This window comes from Physeter macrocephalus, chromosome 14 (genome assembly GCF_002837175.3).
Source record: "Physeter macrocephalus isolate SW-GA chromosome 14, ASM283717v5, whole genome shotgun sequence".
In the NCBI taxonomy this organism is placed as follows: Eukaryota; Metazoa; Chordata; class Mammalia; order Artiodactyla; family Physeteridae; genus Physeter; species Physeter macrocephalus.
The window spans coordinates 7,965,462-7,981,773 of record NC_041227.1 but is presented as its reverse complement, the minus strand read 5'-3'; the positions used below and the strand labels follow the sequence as shown (position 1 = coordinate 7,981,773).

The window sequence follows — 16,312 nt, the reverse complement described above, 5'->3', positions numbered from 1 at the left end:
GCCCCCCCGCCCCCCGCCATCAGCGTCACACCTGCCTGTGGCCGCGGAAAAGCGATGCCTGCACCCACCTTGCTCTCTGCGCCTGGCACACAGCAGGTCCTCGGTGTTTGGCCAAGGCCCAGCCAGCCACCCCCTGGCCAGCCGGTCCCCTTGGGAGGCGGGGCCCACAGCCCCGGCCCAAAAGCCCAGAAAGAAGAGGCGAACCGTCCACCCACCAGGCCCTTGAAGAAGCCTCCGAGGGGCTGTCGCCGCTTCTCGAGCCTCTTCTGGGACTTGTCCCCGTCCCGCAGCGAGTTCACCTCCGCCAGGGCCGGCTCCGCGCGCGGGGCCGGCTCTTTGGCTTCCTGCTTGCTGCTCTTCTGCTTCTCGGGGTCGGCGGACGCCTTCTTGTCCTTGGAGGAGCCCTCTTTGCCCTTCTGGCCAGCGGCTGCCGGCTCTGACTCCGGCGGCACCACTGCCTTCTCAGGGGGCTCTGAGGCCTAGAGCAAGTTCAAACAAAACGCATTTTTAGTGGCTGCAAGACAACGCTCAGTAGCAGGTGAGTAAACATATTAAAACAGAGATGTTCAAAGGTTGGGTGGTGTCTACGTGTTCAGGATTCCTGGGTGAGGTGGAAAAAAATAAGAAAAATGTGTAAATACTTTTTATGGTATGAGGTCACAGTGGGGACATTTATTTACCAACCTGATCATTCACTCATTAATGAAAACTTCCCCAGCAAGCATTCTTTACTCCTTCTTCGGAAACTAGAACCTGGGTTTTCCCTGGAGAACCACCCTTCTCTCTGGTTTATTCCCTGTGGTTTCGACACACTAATTTCATCCCTGGACAAAGGGCACACGACTCAGGCCTGGCCAGTCAGAGCACTGCATGTGACTGGGCTGCTGGGATTGGTTCCAGCTGGCCAAAGGCAGCTAAACCTGAGCTAATCTCAGGGCTTTGCTAAAGCAACCGAGAGAGACGTCAGTTCCCTTTCCATGAACTTGAAGCTGGGAAGATGAAAGCCTGGAGCTTCCAGAACCACCACCATTTCCCAAAAAAATCCTGGAAGTGGAATTTCTTTTTTCTTAAAAAATGAACCATGAGGCACAGAGGAAAGCAGAGCTGAGAGATGAAGAGAGAGAAAGGGAAAAAGAGCCCACGTATGGATGGCATTGCACCTGCCCCTGGATCTAGCTGTTCCTGAAGCCCCTTTTTGTATGAGCTGGATTTGAGAGGGTTTCTCCCACTTGCAACCACACGTGACTCTTCTTGGGGATGCCTGGTCTTTTCTTCATGATTATGTCTATCTTAATTTCTGGCGTGAAACTGTCATTTCATAAAACAGTGGTAAAAAGAAGATAATTGTTTTAGTTTTGAACATACATCTTTTCATGGTAAAGCGAAATGTTTGCATTCCTACTTGGTTCCTACAATTTGGAGGAATAAGGCTGTAAAATCCAAAATTCTAGGTAAATTACAGACAACCAAAAATCTGTTAGGAAGTAAAAGACTTTTTCCCATAATTTACTTGAACTGAAATGACTCTGGGGGCCAGACAGATAAAATGAAAACATGAAAGAGGTTAGGGGTAAGAATAATCATATGGTGAACTTATTTCCCCACTTGTGAAAGCAGCATAAGGCCAAAGAAATATTTCTCTAGTGTATGAAAAACAGTTCAAGCTATGCTGGCTTTGATGTTGGGAAGACAATTTGCAGCAGGGGGGACTGTGGTGAATTGAATGCCACATGCCTTGTCTAAAGGGGCAACAACTGCTCAGACCCACCAAAAGATACGATGTGGGATTATAGCCCCAGTGCTGTCATATCTTCTATGTTTTCAATGGAAACTTGAAATTGAATTATTTTAAATGCAAAGTATGTCAATTTAAAAATATTGACACAGAAAGTTTTAAAGCCCTGTTCACAGCAAACAACCACAACACAATTATCCCTGTGGGCTACATTTGGCCCACTGGATACATATTTACAACTTATGATTCATAAAATTTATGTGTTGTCCCCAAGTCACAAAGTTCTATGACAAAGTGACAGTTTTGATTCAGAGGGCATAGAACTGTCATTTCACATCAGTGAATCAAACACACCCCTTAGAAATGAGCAAGAAGACAGAGAAAATTCCCCTGTCCTGAAGGCCTCCCCAGGCTGCAGCGCCCCCCTGGAGGGCAGAACTCCTTGGAGAACAAAGCCTCAGACATCCAGTGCAGCTCAAGAAGATGCTTTACAAGCACATGTCCTGAATATTTCTGTTGGATCCCAGTTGCCAAAGTTGTAGCAAATGCTAAGATACAGATGTCGAGTACAACAGAGGGCCCAGAGCAGATACTCGCCTTAGAAAGAGACAGAAACTCCCACCGTGCTGCTCTGCACAAAGGCCAGAAACCAGTGACCCTGCTCAAACACCCTGTTAACTGTTTTTGTTGCATAGACGATTTTAAGATACAGTGAGTAGCTAAAAGCTTCGTGTCTGGAGTCAAAAGAACATGGTGTGCAGACTTCCCTGGTGGCACAGTGGTTGAGAATCCACCTGCCAATGCAGGGGACACAGGTTCAAGCCCTGGTCCGGGAAGATCCCACATGCCGCGGAGCAACTAAGCCCGTGCGCCACAACTACTGAGCCCACGAGCCACAACTACTGAAGCTTGCGTGCCTAAAGCACGTGCTCCGCGACAAGAGAAGCCGCCAGAGAGAAGCCCGCACACCGCAATGAAGAGCAGTCCCTGCTCCCTGCAACTAGAGAAAGCCCGCACGCAGCAACAAAGACCCAATGCAGCCAAAAATAAATAAATAATAATAAAATTTAAAATAAAAAAAAAAACAACACCAAAAACATGGTGTCGTTCTCGTTTCATCACATCCTTGCTGTATGACCTGGAATAAATGGTGTGATCTCTCAGCTTCCTCTTCTGTATGGGAGTAACAAACAAACAAACAAACAAATCATACTTCATGGTGTTGTGAGGATTAAATTAGCTAGTAATGGAAAGCCCACAGCACACAGTGTCTGGACGCCAAGCACAAAGGGACCAACCGTCTTGGTGTGTCCGGGAGTGAGGGGGTTCTAGGATATGGAAACTGCATTTTTTTTTTTTTTTTTTTTTTTTTTTTTTTTTGCGGTATGCGGGCCTCTCACCACTGTGGCCTCTCCCGTTGCGGAGCACAGGCTCCGGACGCGCAGGCTCAGCGGCCACGGCTCACGGGCCCAGCCGCTCCGCGGCACGTGGGATCCTCCCGGACCGGGGCGCGAACCCGCGTCCCCTGCATCGGCAGGCGGACTCTCAACCACTGCGCCACCAGGGAAGCCCTGGAACCTGCATTTTTAAAACCAGGAACGTCCCAGGCCAACTGGGATGAGTTGGTGGTCCTGGCTTAACACTACCGGGAGCGCCTCTGGGCGGCTGAGCGTCCAAGCTGCGGGTGTAGACAAGGCGCTCAAGAAATACAGACACCCGCTGAGTCGAGTCCCCGTGTCTCTCCAGCCTCATCTTCTATCCCCCTCGCCCCCCGCTCATTCTGCTCCAGCCACGCGGCGCTTTTTTTTCTTGAACAAACTATTCTCAGTTCAGAGCTTCTTATTGGCTGTGCTTCTGCTCGGTCTGTCTCCAGGGCTTCAGATGACTGCTTCTTTCCCAGAAGGCTCAGCTCAAATGTCATCGCCTCCTTGGAGACACAGTCCCTGATTAGAGGGTCTAAAGACGCCTGACCCCCTTCTTGTGGAACACTGCTGAATTTTCTTTTTTTTTTTTTAACTACCTTTCCCTATTGTATTTAAAAAAAAATATTTGTCTGTGTTGGGTCTTCGTTGCTGCGCGCGGGCTTTCTCTAGTTGTGGCGAGCCGGGGCTACTCTTCCTTGTGGTGCGCGGGCTTCTCATTGCAGTGGCTTCTCTTGTTGCAGAGCACGGGCTTCAGTAGTTGTGGCATGTGGGCTCAGTAGTTGTGGCACACGGGCTCAGTAGTTGTGGCTCGCGGGCTCTAGAGCACAGGCTCAGCAGTTATAGAGCAGGGGCTTCGTTGCTCCGCGGCTTGTGGGATCTTCCTGGACCAGGGCTGGAACCTGTGTCCCCTGCGTTGGCAGGCGGATTCCTAACCCCTGTGCCACCAGGGAAGCCCCTGAATTTTCTTTATGTTTGCAGTCATTGCGGGGATTTCTTTGCTCACTTGGAAATATTCTGATTCCCTCCGGAGCACAAAACTCCTCCGTGTCTCTTCCATTGCTTTATCCCCAGCACCTCACCTGACACATGGTAAATCGCCATCAAAATGGGCTGAATGAATGGCCCGCAACTCGCCTTCCAAGTGTTTCCAAAATACTTCCCTTAGCACATCGCTCGGGTGTGAGGTGGGCAGTCCCTACAAACCAACAGCTCTCATGGGACACTGGTTTTTTTTCAAGAGGGGAGCTTTCAGTGGGTCATATCCATTTACCACATGGTTACTCCATCCCTATTAGGCCTAAATTTTTTTTTAGAATGGCTTAGAAACGAACTTTTGGAAACAATACATGGCCGGTTCCTTCCCTTCAGAGTGAGCTAAGAATCTGAACTGTGCGTGACTGCTTTGTCATGAAATGCAGGAGATTTAGAACCTTTGCTTGGGGCTTGACGCCGTCTCAAAATTTATAACAAAAATTATCCCATCTGAATAATCCGAGTGTCTCCTCTCCTAGAACCCAGGGATGCTGGCAGGAAGCTAGAGGACAAGGTTACTGGAACAACCCATTTGATTCAGACACTGGAAGCCAACCCAGGCTGGGAATTTCTTGGGCTTTTTTTCATGGAAACATCAACTAAGGCTTTTATAACTCAGAGGGCAAATCTAACAGGAGCAGAGAATGTCTATTCCCACCCCCCAAAGTTAGACTAAGCATTTGTCATCTCCCAATAGTACACAACACACCAATCTTCTCACGTCTGGATCCAAAGCCCTGGAAAATAGAATTCTCAAAACATTTCTAGATGAGTGTAAATAGAATGACGTTTCCAGCTCATTCAAATTTCCACTGACTGTTTTCAGATTTTGGAATCACCAAAATGACTGGCATAACTGTTTCACTGTCAGATTCCAGACAAAATGTACAAACATATTTCAACGTTTCATGGTGAATAACGTAGTTTATCATGTTTCCAAGGTAGTAACCTTTGGGATTTTTGGTTCCAAAGTGGTCTAGACTATGGGTTTGGGGGGGCAGGTATAGTAATAAGTTAAAAAAGAAAAATGAAAATAATTTGAATGCACTAAAAAGCAATATATTCCATGTCGAGATATACAGGGTAAACCAATTATTATGGAAGTAGAAATATCATAAATTATTTAGTAATTGCTGGAATTTGTGTGTGTGTGTGATATGAACAACATTACAGGGTGATAATTTCTCATCAGAAGCACAATAGTAATAGTAATAAAACAACAGCTATGCCTTTATATGGTGAAGCCATATAAAGCCAATGTGAAAGTATCTGGAGTAAGGAAGTAATTAAGGTTAATGGAGGTCATAAAGATGGGGCCTTGATCCAATAGGATTAGTGTCTTTGTAAGAAGAGACACCAAAATACTCATTCTCTCTCTTCTCTATGGTATTTTGTTATGGCAGCTCATGCTGATAAACACAGCAACTAACATCTATTGAGTCCTCTATACCAAGAATGTTCTAAGTGCTTTACATGTATGGATTCATCTAAATATGACAGTCCTATAAGGCAGCACGTTTCCTAGCTCCATTATACAGACGAGAAACTGAGGCATGGAGAGATTGGTAATGTGCCTTTGGTCACACAGCTACAAAATAGCTGAGCCAGGATTCAAACCCGAGCAGTTTGAGTCTGCAACCCATGCTGTTAACCACATCTCTGTATTGCCAAAATTAGAACAAGAATATTTGATGACATTTTTGTGGAGGTATATTTCTAAGTTAAAAAAGAGTGAGGGTTATAAAATAGGGTTTTGAGCCTGAGATGATCCCACTGGGAAAAAAAAAGAATACATATAGTTATAAAAATGTCATAGCTGTCTCTTTAGGATAGAGAAAATGATAGAAACGAACCACCTGATCCCATGTCTTTCACACATCTATTCCAGAAAAAGCTCCTACTATGTACCAGGCACCGTGCAGTGTGATTAAAAAAAAGAGAGAAGAGGCCCCTTCCTTGCTCTACAAATACTCCAGACAGGGGCGGGAAGGGGTAGGGCAGACAGATAACTAATGGACAAATGACTTATTTCAATGTGACAAGTGCCATGAAGTAAAAGTACAAGATGCAGGAATGATGGGTGGAAAGGGAACAGCTTTTTGAGGAGGTGACATTTCGGCCAAGATGTGAAGAATGGGAAAGAACTGTCCATGTGGAGAGAGGGAAGAGCACATGAAGGAGCTTTGCAGTAAGAAATAGCTGAGGAGCTCTAGCTTGCTCGTGCTCCCATCTGCAAAGCCCCAAATGGTGCCTGGTATACAGTAGGCACCCAACCTAGAGACATCAAATGAGTTGGCTGTGGTTGAGAATTGCATCAGACACGAGGCTGGACAGAACCAAGAACATGCCAGCTAAACCCACCACTGAACCGAGTTTACAGATCACTTACTTGGTAGCTGGAGTCTTTGCCATTTATTTCTTCCGAGTGGGTGATGCCTCCATCCCCTTTCACTGACTAAAATAACAAACAGACAATGGCCTTTCAGCTACCACAAGCACAGCAACATGGAGAACGCAAGGGAGGTTGTGAAGTGGATAACCTGTCATTCATTGTTGAGATTCAAGGTCAAGGCAAATGGAAGACCAACTAGAAACGCATTCCTCGTGAGTCACGTGATTTCCATGTGGTCTATAACCAGAGTCTGATTAAATTCCAGTGTTGGTCTCCAAAAATAATGACAATAAAAGTCTTAAGCCCTGGGATTAGGTAATTCTGGGATGAATAAATGATGATGAAAATACTGACGTTGGAACCAGAAGGTGGTTGAACATATAGAATGAATGAATAAGTAAATAAACAATTAAACCACTGGTAGCTATCTGTTGGTAACATTTAAGCGGTGGGTGTTTTGTTGTAGTATTTTTTGCCCCTGGCCGAGAGATGGGCTATGCCCAACATGCTGTTTTCCAGTCTTTAGCGCCCCCTGTGGTCAGCGGCATCAGGGACAGGGCTGAATGGGGCTGACGTCACGGATTTGGGTCCTTAAATCAACAATCTAAGCTAAAGGCTCTAAAAGTGTGACACCGGGACCAGCAGCTTCAGCATCACCTGGGAATTTGATAGAAATACAAACCCTGAGAACTACACCAGATCTTCTGAGTCAATAACTCTCGGGGTTGGGAGCCAGCAATCTGTGTTTTAAGAAGCCCTCCGGGTGATTCTGAGGCATCACTGCTTTAAGCGAACTGGCCATAGACAAATACGGACCAATCCTGGAGTCTGTAGTTTTAGCTGTGGATTTAGTAATGCTCTATGCTTGATGCTTGATAAAAGACCTAAGAAATCTGGCAATGAACTGTTCAGTTCTTATTAACAATTTGGACTCAGGTCTAACCCCACATATTTTTTCAATGCTTATGGTCTCCTCCTGGCTAGAGGGAGGGATTGTAGGAAGTGGAGGTTAAGCTCTGTGGCACAAAGAGGAAGACTCTGGATTCCACTGTTATTATCTTGGCTGTTCTGCTTGCGGACAGCAAGAACCTATATAACACCCACACGAAGAACAGTTACAAACATTAAAGCATTCAGTACTTTTTTTTACTGGTTAATATTATGCGCCTCTATAATCTGAGATAGGGTACTCATATTAGCAGAGATAATAAAAATTATTATTTATGAAGGCTTTTAGTGGAGTGCTAAGTGCCCGGAACTGTACTAAATGAGATAATAACATGCGTTAGTTCATTTATTTATCACTCCAGAGCCTTAAGATAGAGGAACAATTTTATTGCTCTTGTTTTACCAGCAAGAAAATGGAAGCTTCGAGAAACTAACATGGGTCATGGAAGTAGCAGGTTGGGAGCCATGATTTGGCACTATGGCAATGAGTCCATTTCTACATTCTTATTTTTTATTTTTGGCTGCTTTTGGGTCTTCGTTGCTGCAGGTGGGCTTTTCTCTGGTTGCAACCAGCAGGGGCTGCTCTTCGTTGTAGTGTGCAGGCTTCTCATTGCGGTGGCTTCTCTTGTTGTGAAGCACGGGCTCTAAGCGCGCGGGCTTCAGTAGTTGTGGCTCGTGGGCTCTAGAGCGCAGGCTCAGTAGCTGTGGCGCACAGGCTTAGTCGTTCCGCAGCATGTGGGATCTTCCGGGACCGGGGCTCGAACCCGTGTCTCCTGCACTGGCAGGCGGATTCTTAACCACTGCGCCACCAGGGAAGCCCCATCTTCTACATTCTTAACCTCCTCCCCACACTGCCCCTATAAGGTAGGAGGTACCATTCAATGAACAAACACTTATTGAGCAACTACTATGAAGCTACCTAATTAGGAAAAATGATAAGGGCTTGGATAAGGTGGAGGTTGAAAATCTCAAATAGGAATGTTTATGGGACATGCCTATCATCAGGGCACAAATATGCTTCTCTTTACTGCTTGGTGCAGTTCTCTGATTCAGAAGACTTGACTAGGACTGTCCATGGTTGAACACAGTATGAGAATTCCAATACCCTTCCTACCCCCAAAGCAACCTTTCCAGAGCTAGGCACAGGCTAGGACGTTGGTATCTACTTCTTCATTGGTCAGGAACGGAGAAGCCATTCCTGAACTCTTCCTGCGGACTGCACTCCCGGTGTCTGGACGTCCCATGCACTTTTCTTAGAGATATCACTGTCGTGGGTTTCTCCAAGCTGCTCAACCCAAAGGCAAATGAGGATCTGTTCTCTATGTACAATTTAGACCCATTCAGATGGAAGGTGGTTTTTTTCTTCCTCTAGGTCTTCTGCATTGTTCTACAAGGACCAATCTTCTTGAGAACATTTAGCAAAAGAAAGGGCTCTCAGTTATTATTTCTTTCCCTGCAACTAGCTCTTTCAGCTCTCACCCAAGAGTTTTACCACTTTGGGATTTCATGGGGCCTCCAGAATTCAGGCTGTGTTGTAACTGCCCTGCCTACTCAAACGTACTCCCTAGGGTCCTGTAGAATACAGGGTCCTGTCCTCGTGAGGTGACCTTTAGGGAATGTTTAACGGCAAAAACCAACCAACCATGGTTTTTTAAAGCAAAACCTGAATGGATAATTAGGAGTCATGTTACACCCGCTAAGAGAGAGAGATTTTAAACTTCCCTTTATTTATTTATTTATTTATTTTTTTTTTTTTTGTGGTATGCGGGCCTCCCTCTGCTGTGGCCTCTCCCGTTGCGGAGCACAGGCTCCGCCACCAGGGAAGCCCTAAACTTCCCTTTAATTGTTTCAATTTGGTTAGTGTTAGGTACCTGCCAGTTTAAGGTTAAAATTGATTTTCTTCTTCCTTCCTTTCCTAGCTAGCCCTTGAGGGAGAATTTGGATTGAACCAGAAGGCTCCCTTGACAGTAGTGGATCTAGGCTACCATCCTGAAAACAGACCTTCATGCTGCCAGGGAAATCATTGCAAATAGGTTCAAAGTCTTAAAAAAAAAAAAAAAAAAAAAAAGGGAGAATACCTCAAGTTTTTCTATGATTTTTCTCTGTTGTTCACTTTGAGGCATATAAAACTGTATTTATGCAAAGGTGACTGTATGCTGAGTTTAGACTAAGGGTCTTATTAAGTCCATCTGAGGTCTCTTCAATACCTGCAGTTATTAACAATTCCTCCCTTCCTTCCTCCCTCCTTCCTTCCCTTCTTTCCTTTCTCCTTCCCTCTCTCCCTCTCTCCTTTGTTTTCTTTCTACCCCTCCTCTTTCCTCTTTGCAGAGCCCTCTTTCAGTGACAAATTAAAATAGTTCCTGTTGGGCTTTCTATTCAAAGGACCATAACCACAGAAGCTTATTTTTCCCAGCTGTCAAAAAAAACAGAGTTGCTGTTTAAAGAGACAAAAATGCTTTCAGAGACTATTTAAATAGGACTTTAAAGAACAGTTTGAAGACTATTAAGTAATTGTGGAGATTTCCCAGTGTGATACTGAGCAAGTTTCTTTACAAAGAGTTTATTTTTATTCACGAGAATCAAAGATGAAGCATCTCAGGGCATTCAGCCTGCGGTGCTGAAATGGGATCTGGTTGTGAATCCAAGCCTTGCATATTAATGAAATCACTTTTTAATTTCTTTCACTGTGTCATGCATTCCTATAGCTTGATACTCTGAAGAATGTTTGAAGCATCTCTGATATATATCACTCAGGTACTTAAAATTCTAGTGGAAATGTTTGATGGTCAGTTCAAATCTCTTTGAAAGGAATACAAATGTATTTTGATAGAGATCTATTCCAACTGAAGTTGAGATTTAAAGGAAGAATTGGGATATCTTAATTTAGTGTGAGTAGAGGAGCCCGATTGTTTACTAAATCAACCTCATTCCAACAAATCTAAAGAACTGGACCTGCTAGAAAGTTCCAGGATAAACAAAGGTCATGAGTCCAATCTTTGTGTTTTACCAAGACGCTCACCTGAAATGGAATTGGACAATTCAGACAAAATGACACAGCCAAGGTAAATCTCATTTTAGTGACAGGTGTATGCAGAAAACTTTCGTCCAAGCTTTATCTAAGACATGTACGAATTCTGCTGTCTCGTGCTTTGTTGTAATTTCAGGTAGAGAATCACGAAAATGGAGCTATGGTTGTTCTATTTACTCTCAAAGAAAATAGCTGCCAGAAGCACAGGAGGCAGCAATAACAAGGGGCAGCCTTAGAAGCAACGAAAGCCTGACTCTGAATTCTGGCTCTGCGGTTGACCAGCTCCGTGACCTTGGGCAGGTCACTTAAACACTGAGTCTTCGTGCCCTTATCTGCACAGTGGGGCAGTAAGAGTGTTTCACAGGGTTTTTATATCAATAAATGAGTTAATGCATGCAATGTGCTTAGCCTGGGCCTGGCCACATCATTTGCATGCAAAAAACAAACAGTAGCTATTATTATTATTACTATCAATAGCTGAGACCCGCCAAATGACTCCAGAGTCCCCTTTTAGGGTAGGAAAGAATGCAAATCGCCGATGGAGACAGGAATTGCCCCAAACAAATGCTACTTTCAGAAACCTTACCTTGAAGAACAACTCAGTATTCATATTTTAATACTCAGGGAAGAAGTTGAGATAAAAAACTTTGGCTAAAAGACTCCTGTTTGTTGTTTTATAATTATCCTTACAAACTATTCTCCTTTTTCCACAAGACAATTTCAGCAGGTTTTCTTAGATTTATTAGATTGAATGTAATTAACAAAATCCCTCTGATTTCATGGCTGTCTTACTTGGGCCTTTAATTTGCCCAGTATTAAAGTTCAAGAGTCTTTCTTATCTAAGCCTGAGAAGGTTATTCCAACAAAGAGTTTCTTACAAAACTAATGGTCTAAAGAAAGAGACAGGAGGAGGATTAAATGAAACAATGTATGTGACAATAGTTTGCAGGAGACAGCGCTTTTCAAGTGTCAGGTGTTATTAATATTGACAAAGTATAAATCTGTATCTTTGTACTTCCATCCACCACCTTTCTGGTTTCATCTGCCTACCTGGTTTGTGGGTACATGAATACAGTTCTCCACCCACGCACTTTGTAAAAATATACTAGTGCTTCAAATAGCCGATTTCTTGACATACCGTTGAATTAATACACATAAGACTCTTTTTCTATTTAGGGCGTGACAGATGTCTTAGCTCTTCCTTGCAATTTTTTCAAAAGTCTGTAGGAGCCCATAGGATTTTTGTGAAGTGCTATATCTACATGTGCCCAATGCAATGTTAGGACTTAGATGACTCTCTTTTCCCTGAAATATAATTATTTGAAAAATGATCTTCTTTCTCTTTCTAGGAAAGATTAATTTCTGGAAAGAAAAAGATCACTTTAGAAACGAACTGGGAAATGCATTTATTTAAAAAAAATACTCAACCAAGAAGTACTTTGCCATGGGATAGTAAAATACGCTATATCTGAAAGAAATTTAAGGGAAGGGAAGGCTAGAAAGTAGAAAATCAATGATCAGATGAATGGAAACCCTGATTACAAAACAAGGGTGATGTGTTTGCAATTGAGTTGTCTCTTCTATTAAATCAATTATTTTTAAAAACTATATTTTGCTAAAAATACTGAAAGTCAGTTTAAAACATTCACTTATTCAATTATAATGCTCAGGCACATACTAAAAAAAATAGAAAATAAAAATCCCATAGCGATGGGCCAGACGCTGCCTCTATCTTCAAGCCCTTAAAGCAGTTTTTTGTTTGTTTTTTTCCCGACATAAATCCAAAGACTTTAGTTTGGAAGCTATGAAATATCACCCAAAAGTGTTTCCTGAAAAAAACTGAAGCTGACTTTCAGGATTCTACACTATGGGGATATTAACACCTGGGCAAAAAGTAGACGTATAACGAGATTCACGCAGGTTAGTAAAGCAGCTGAGATCACGTGTGGAAGACACATGGTGCGTGCTCACTGAATGTGGCACAGACTTCAAAATAAGTCTGTTTTCCTTCCTGGGCTTCGTTCTCCATGAGGTCAGGGACCACATCTATTTACGTATCTGTGTCGTCTAGAATATAGTGGGAGCTTAATAATTATTTGTTGAATAAGTGAATAAATGAAATGCAGAAAGTTGGAAACCAAATGTCCATCCATAGCACAACGGTTAATCAGAACATGATAAACCCAGACAATGCGATTCAATGAAGTTCTTATAAAGAGTGAGGTGGCTCTGTATCTGGGGCTGCAAACTCAAACACCCACGGGATAGACCAGAAATGTCAATGAGGGAGGTGGCCTGGGTGGGGCAATAGGGAGTGGTGGGTATTGTGGTGAACTTGAAAAAACCCCTGTCTTTTGTGTATCTGAATTAACTGCAATGGGAATATAATGTTCTAATGAAAACAAAACAGAATGCAAGACCAGAGTGATTAAGAAATCTGGAATTTTAGGGGAAATCTCAACAATCATGGAAGCTTGGGGGTTTAAACATTAAAAGGAAGCAATAATATTCAAGCTCCCAGGTATAACCCTTTTAGTGGGCAATAGGAAAAAAGAACAATGGACATTATAAGACCTGGCACTGTGAAGTGACGGAGGATTACTTGGGGAAATGTGTCCTTTTCTACCCCGTCCCTATCCTGTGGAGAATCAGTTCCAAACGACTCTTGTTTCCAATTTGTTCAGACTCACACAGTTTCTACTGCTAGAAAATATTCCCAAACAGCATCTAATGGATAACTCCAGAGGACGAATTTAAGTATGGAACCTCACTTGAATTTAAGGATTTGTTTTGAATGGATGCAGTGGGTGGTTTAGAGGTCTTTCACGCTTTATTTGGAGGAGTCTCTTATATTTTCCTCCCTTTTAAACGAAGAAGTCTCATGTTGATTATTTGGAAGAGAAAGTCATTCTGTTTGCTTTTTTTTTTTTTTGTATCTCTCAACTCCATCCAGAAACGAGAAAGCTGGACCATCCTCAATGTTGTCATAGCTATTTGGGGATCCCATTTGTAATGTAGATGGATTGCCAGAAAGAGGCCAAATGTTCTTTTCTTTCCTGATGTCATGTAGAAATTGATTTAAAAATCTCAAATCTTGATGCCCATTTTCAGTGCCAAATTGCAGAATAAATGGCCAGGAATATAGATGGGGCTCCAGCCATGCAGGCTGCCCAGTACTTCTTGCTCCATGAGAATTCAGCAATAAAGGAAAACGATTCCTGTCAACAGTTTCTAACAGTGATTTCTAATATTCCTCATCTCCCACTGGCAAGGGTTTTGTTCTGTTTTGTTTTGTGGACTAAAACGAATTCCTTAACAGATTGAGCTTGTGAAATTAGAGAGTTGCTTTCTCAAAGGATTAATTCCCAAATACTCCTGAAAATAAAGGCACACTATAATGAAATTCTTGTTTTTCATTAAAAGAGAATTAAACCAATGACCTTTTACATGGATTTTTGTTTCTCTGTCTTCCAACCGATTGGGGTTTGATTGCATTATATTACTTAAGTTCCTGGATGTTTAGATATTTTATGCACGTGACTCTTCACAGACGCCCAAAGATGTCTGCCCAGATTTTTTCCATTCTATAGAAATTAAAAACATGGAAAATTCACCAACTAAACTATACACCCTCACTATTAGAAAATCGTCATTTCCTTTCATATCATACCCTCTCTGGAATTATCTATAAACCAGCTTTGCCCAAATTTGTGTCACTCATACGTCCCTTTCAGAAGTTTTCCAACATCAAAATACAACTTGAACTATTAATTACTTAATCCTTTAAAAACCCCTATGTTGTTTATGTAAATAAACGTATTTTCAAAGGAAACTGCATATTATTACCATAACGAGGAAAATGGAATCGTTGGCCAAAAACACAGGGAAACTTTTAAAAATAAATAAAATTAAAAGTAAGCAACACTGTTAACTTCCAGGTTGGTATTGTCTGCCACAGCTCAGGAGCCCAGGCCAGCTCCTCCTTTGTTAAGAAGGTGGTTAGCAGGGGTGAAAGGTTAAGGAAAATTAGCAATAAAGAGAGACATTCTCTGTGATTAAATCAGGAGGACGAAAGGGAATTTTCTCAACTCCTATTCGGTTTATATTCCATCTGTACTACCTAGAATCATGTCTCACCGCCCGACCTGGGCTCTTTGGTCTCAGAAGCTGATGTGGGTATTTCGGTTTCCCTGAGCTGGAAGCAAGGGCTTACCATCTGTCTGAGAAGCGCCAGCAGGGAGGGTCTTGGCGCTCTGCGTTCTGTTCTCTTGAGCGTTTCTTCTGAGGGTTCAGGTGTGCGATCTCCTTCTTCGCTGAGATCCACTGTCTGTAAGGCTGATTCTACTTCTTCAGACTTTACAGCCTCTACCTGTGATTCACACACCACCTGGATTGTTTTGCCAGGTAATAAGACAGTGGGAAAAAAAAAAAAAATCCATCCCCCAGACATGTTTTATAAAGTGGGGTCCCGGTTCTCCCCTCAACCACATGGTAGCTATAGTTTGGAGTCTAGGTTATACACAGACACATCTTGAAGAAGTAATACTCACATCATATCATGTGCTCTCCAAATATGCTGAAGCGGGAGAGACAAAATTCCCGCCCTGTGAAGCTACAAGGCTTGGAAAGGGAGTCCCTTTTAAGGACTGCCCTTCGGAGCATGCTCAATACCCCTTCCAATCAATCTAGCAGACCCACCTGTTTGGTCTCCCATAAAGGTAAATCACACCTGGCCTGTGTAATTATTTCCTTAAGAGTACAGTCTTAGGACAGTGGCCCGATGTTTTCCACTGCACATCCTGGCTCACTGCAGCTGTGGAGAAACCGTCCTCTTTGCAAGAGAGGACGGTGTGAGAGCCTCTCAGTTTAATGGCCTTGACTTCCTCGTCTGTTAACCGATTTTCCCACTCCTCCCCAGACCAGTCACTTGTTCTTGTTACTTAACTGAAGCTCCTGCTTTCAGAAGCAGGAGGAACTTGGCAAGGGAACCCCGGCTAAGTTCCTTAGGGCCCCCAGCAGGGCTCCTCGTGAGCTCAGCGCCCCTTGAATGTCTGAAGGGATGGCCACCAGTGGGGGACTGAGATGGAAGCCCTGCCCTTAGACGGTTCACCTGGGCTCTGATTCCAAATTTTGTTCGTTTGCATTGCCTCTCTCCGTGTGGGCTGTGCCCCAGTCACACCTGGGACAGCTTTTGTGTTTGCACTGGTCCCTGCAACACGACAGAGTTAGTTGGCCTGGAAAGAGTTTTATAATTTCCTTTTCGTTTCCTCAGGCAGGGGTTGGCAAACTACTACCAAATTCATCCCAGAGCCCGTTTGAGGATGGCCCCTGAGCTAAGAATAGATTCTACATTTTTTAAAGGGTTGGAAAAATTGTTTAAAAAGATGAAACATTGGCAACGGAGACTCCATGTAGCCGGCAAAGTCTAAAACATTTACTATCTGGCCCTTTACACAAACACTTGTCATCTCTGCCGCAGAGGGAAGTCCTCTAGAGCCAAAGGCATCTTTGCATTTGTTTCGGCTGGTGCCAGACCCCCAGCTTCCTCCGAATCCTGTTCTTGCTGTTAGGGAGGAGAGGAAGGGAACTTAGTCATTTCCCAAAACACAGAATGACTGTGGAGAAATCATTTTCCGTTCCTCCATGCAGAATATACCATTGGTTTGCAAATAACCCAAATGATCCAAATTGAGAGGGACCCTTCATCTTTATATTGTCAGCTGAAGCAGGAAGGTGCCCATCAACCAATCAGC

At 43.5% G+C, this 16,312-nt stretch overlaps 1 protein-coding gene across 1 annotated transcript in view; it reads right to left on the bottom strand.

Annotated features, from left to right (window-relative positions):
• The window catches only part of BCAS1 (brain enriched myelin associated protein 1), a 98,335-nt gene that overhangs the window by 3,104 nt on the left and 78,919 nt on the right, over positions 1 to 16,312 (bottom strand). The window contains exons 11-13 of the mRNA XM_055090809.1: positions 14,773 to 14,946; positions 6,581 to 6,646; positions 216 to 479 (exon numbers count right to left, since the gene is read on the bottom strand). Of these exons, the coding sequence (XP_054946784.1) occupies positions 216 to 479; positions 6,581 to 6,646; positions 14,773 to 14,946 (504 nt within the window). The remainder of the gene's footprint in view (positions 1 to 215; positions 480 to 6,580; positions 6,647 to 14,772; positions 14,947 to 16,312) is intronic.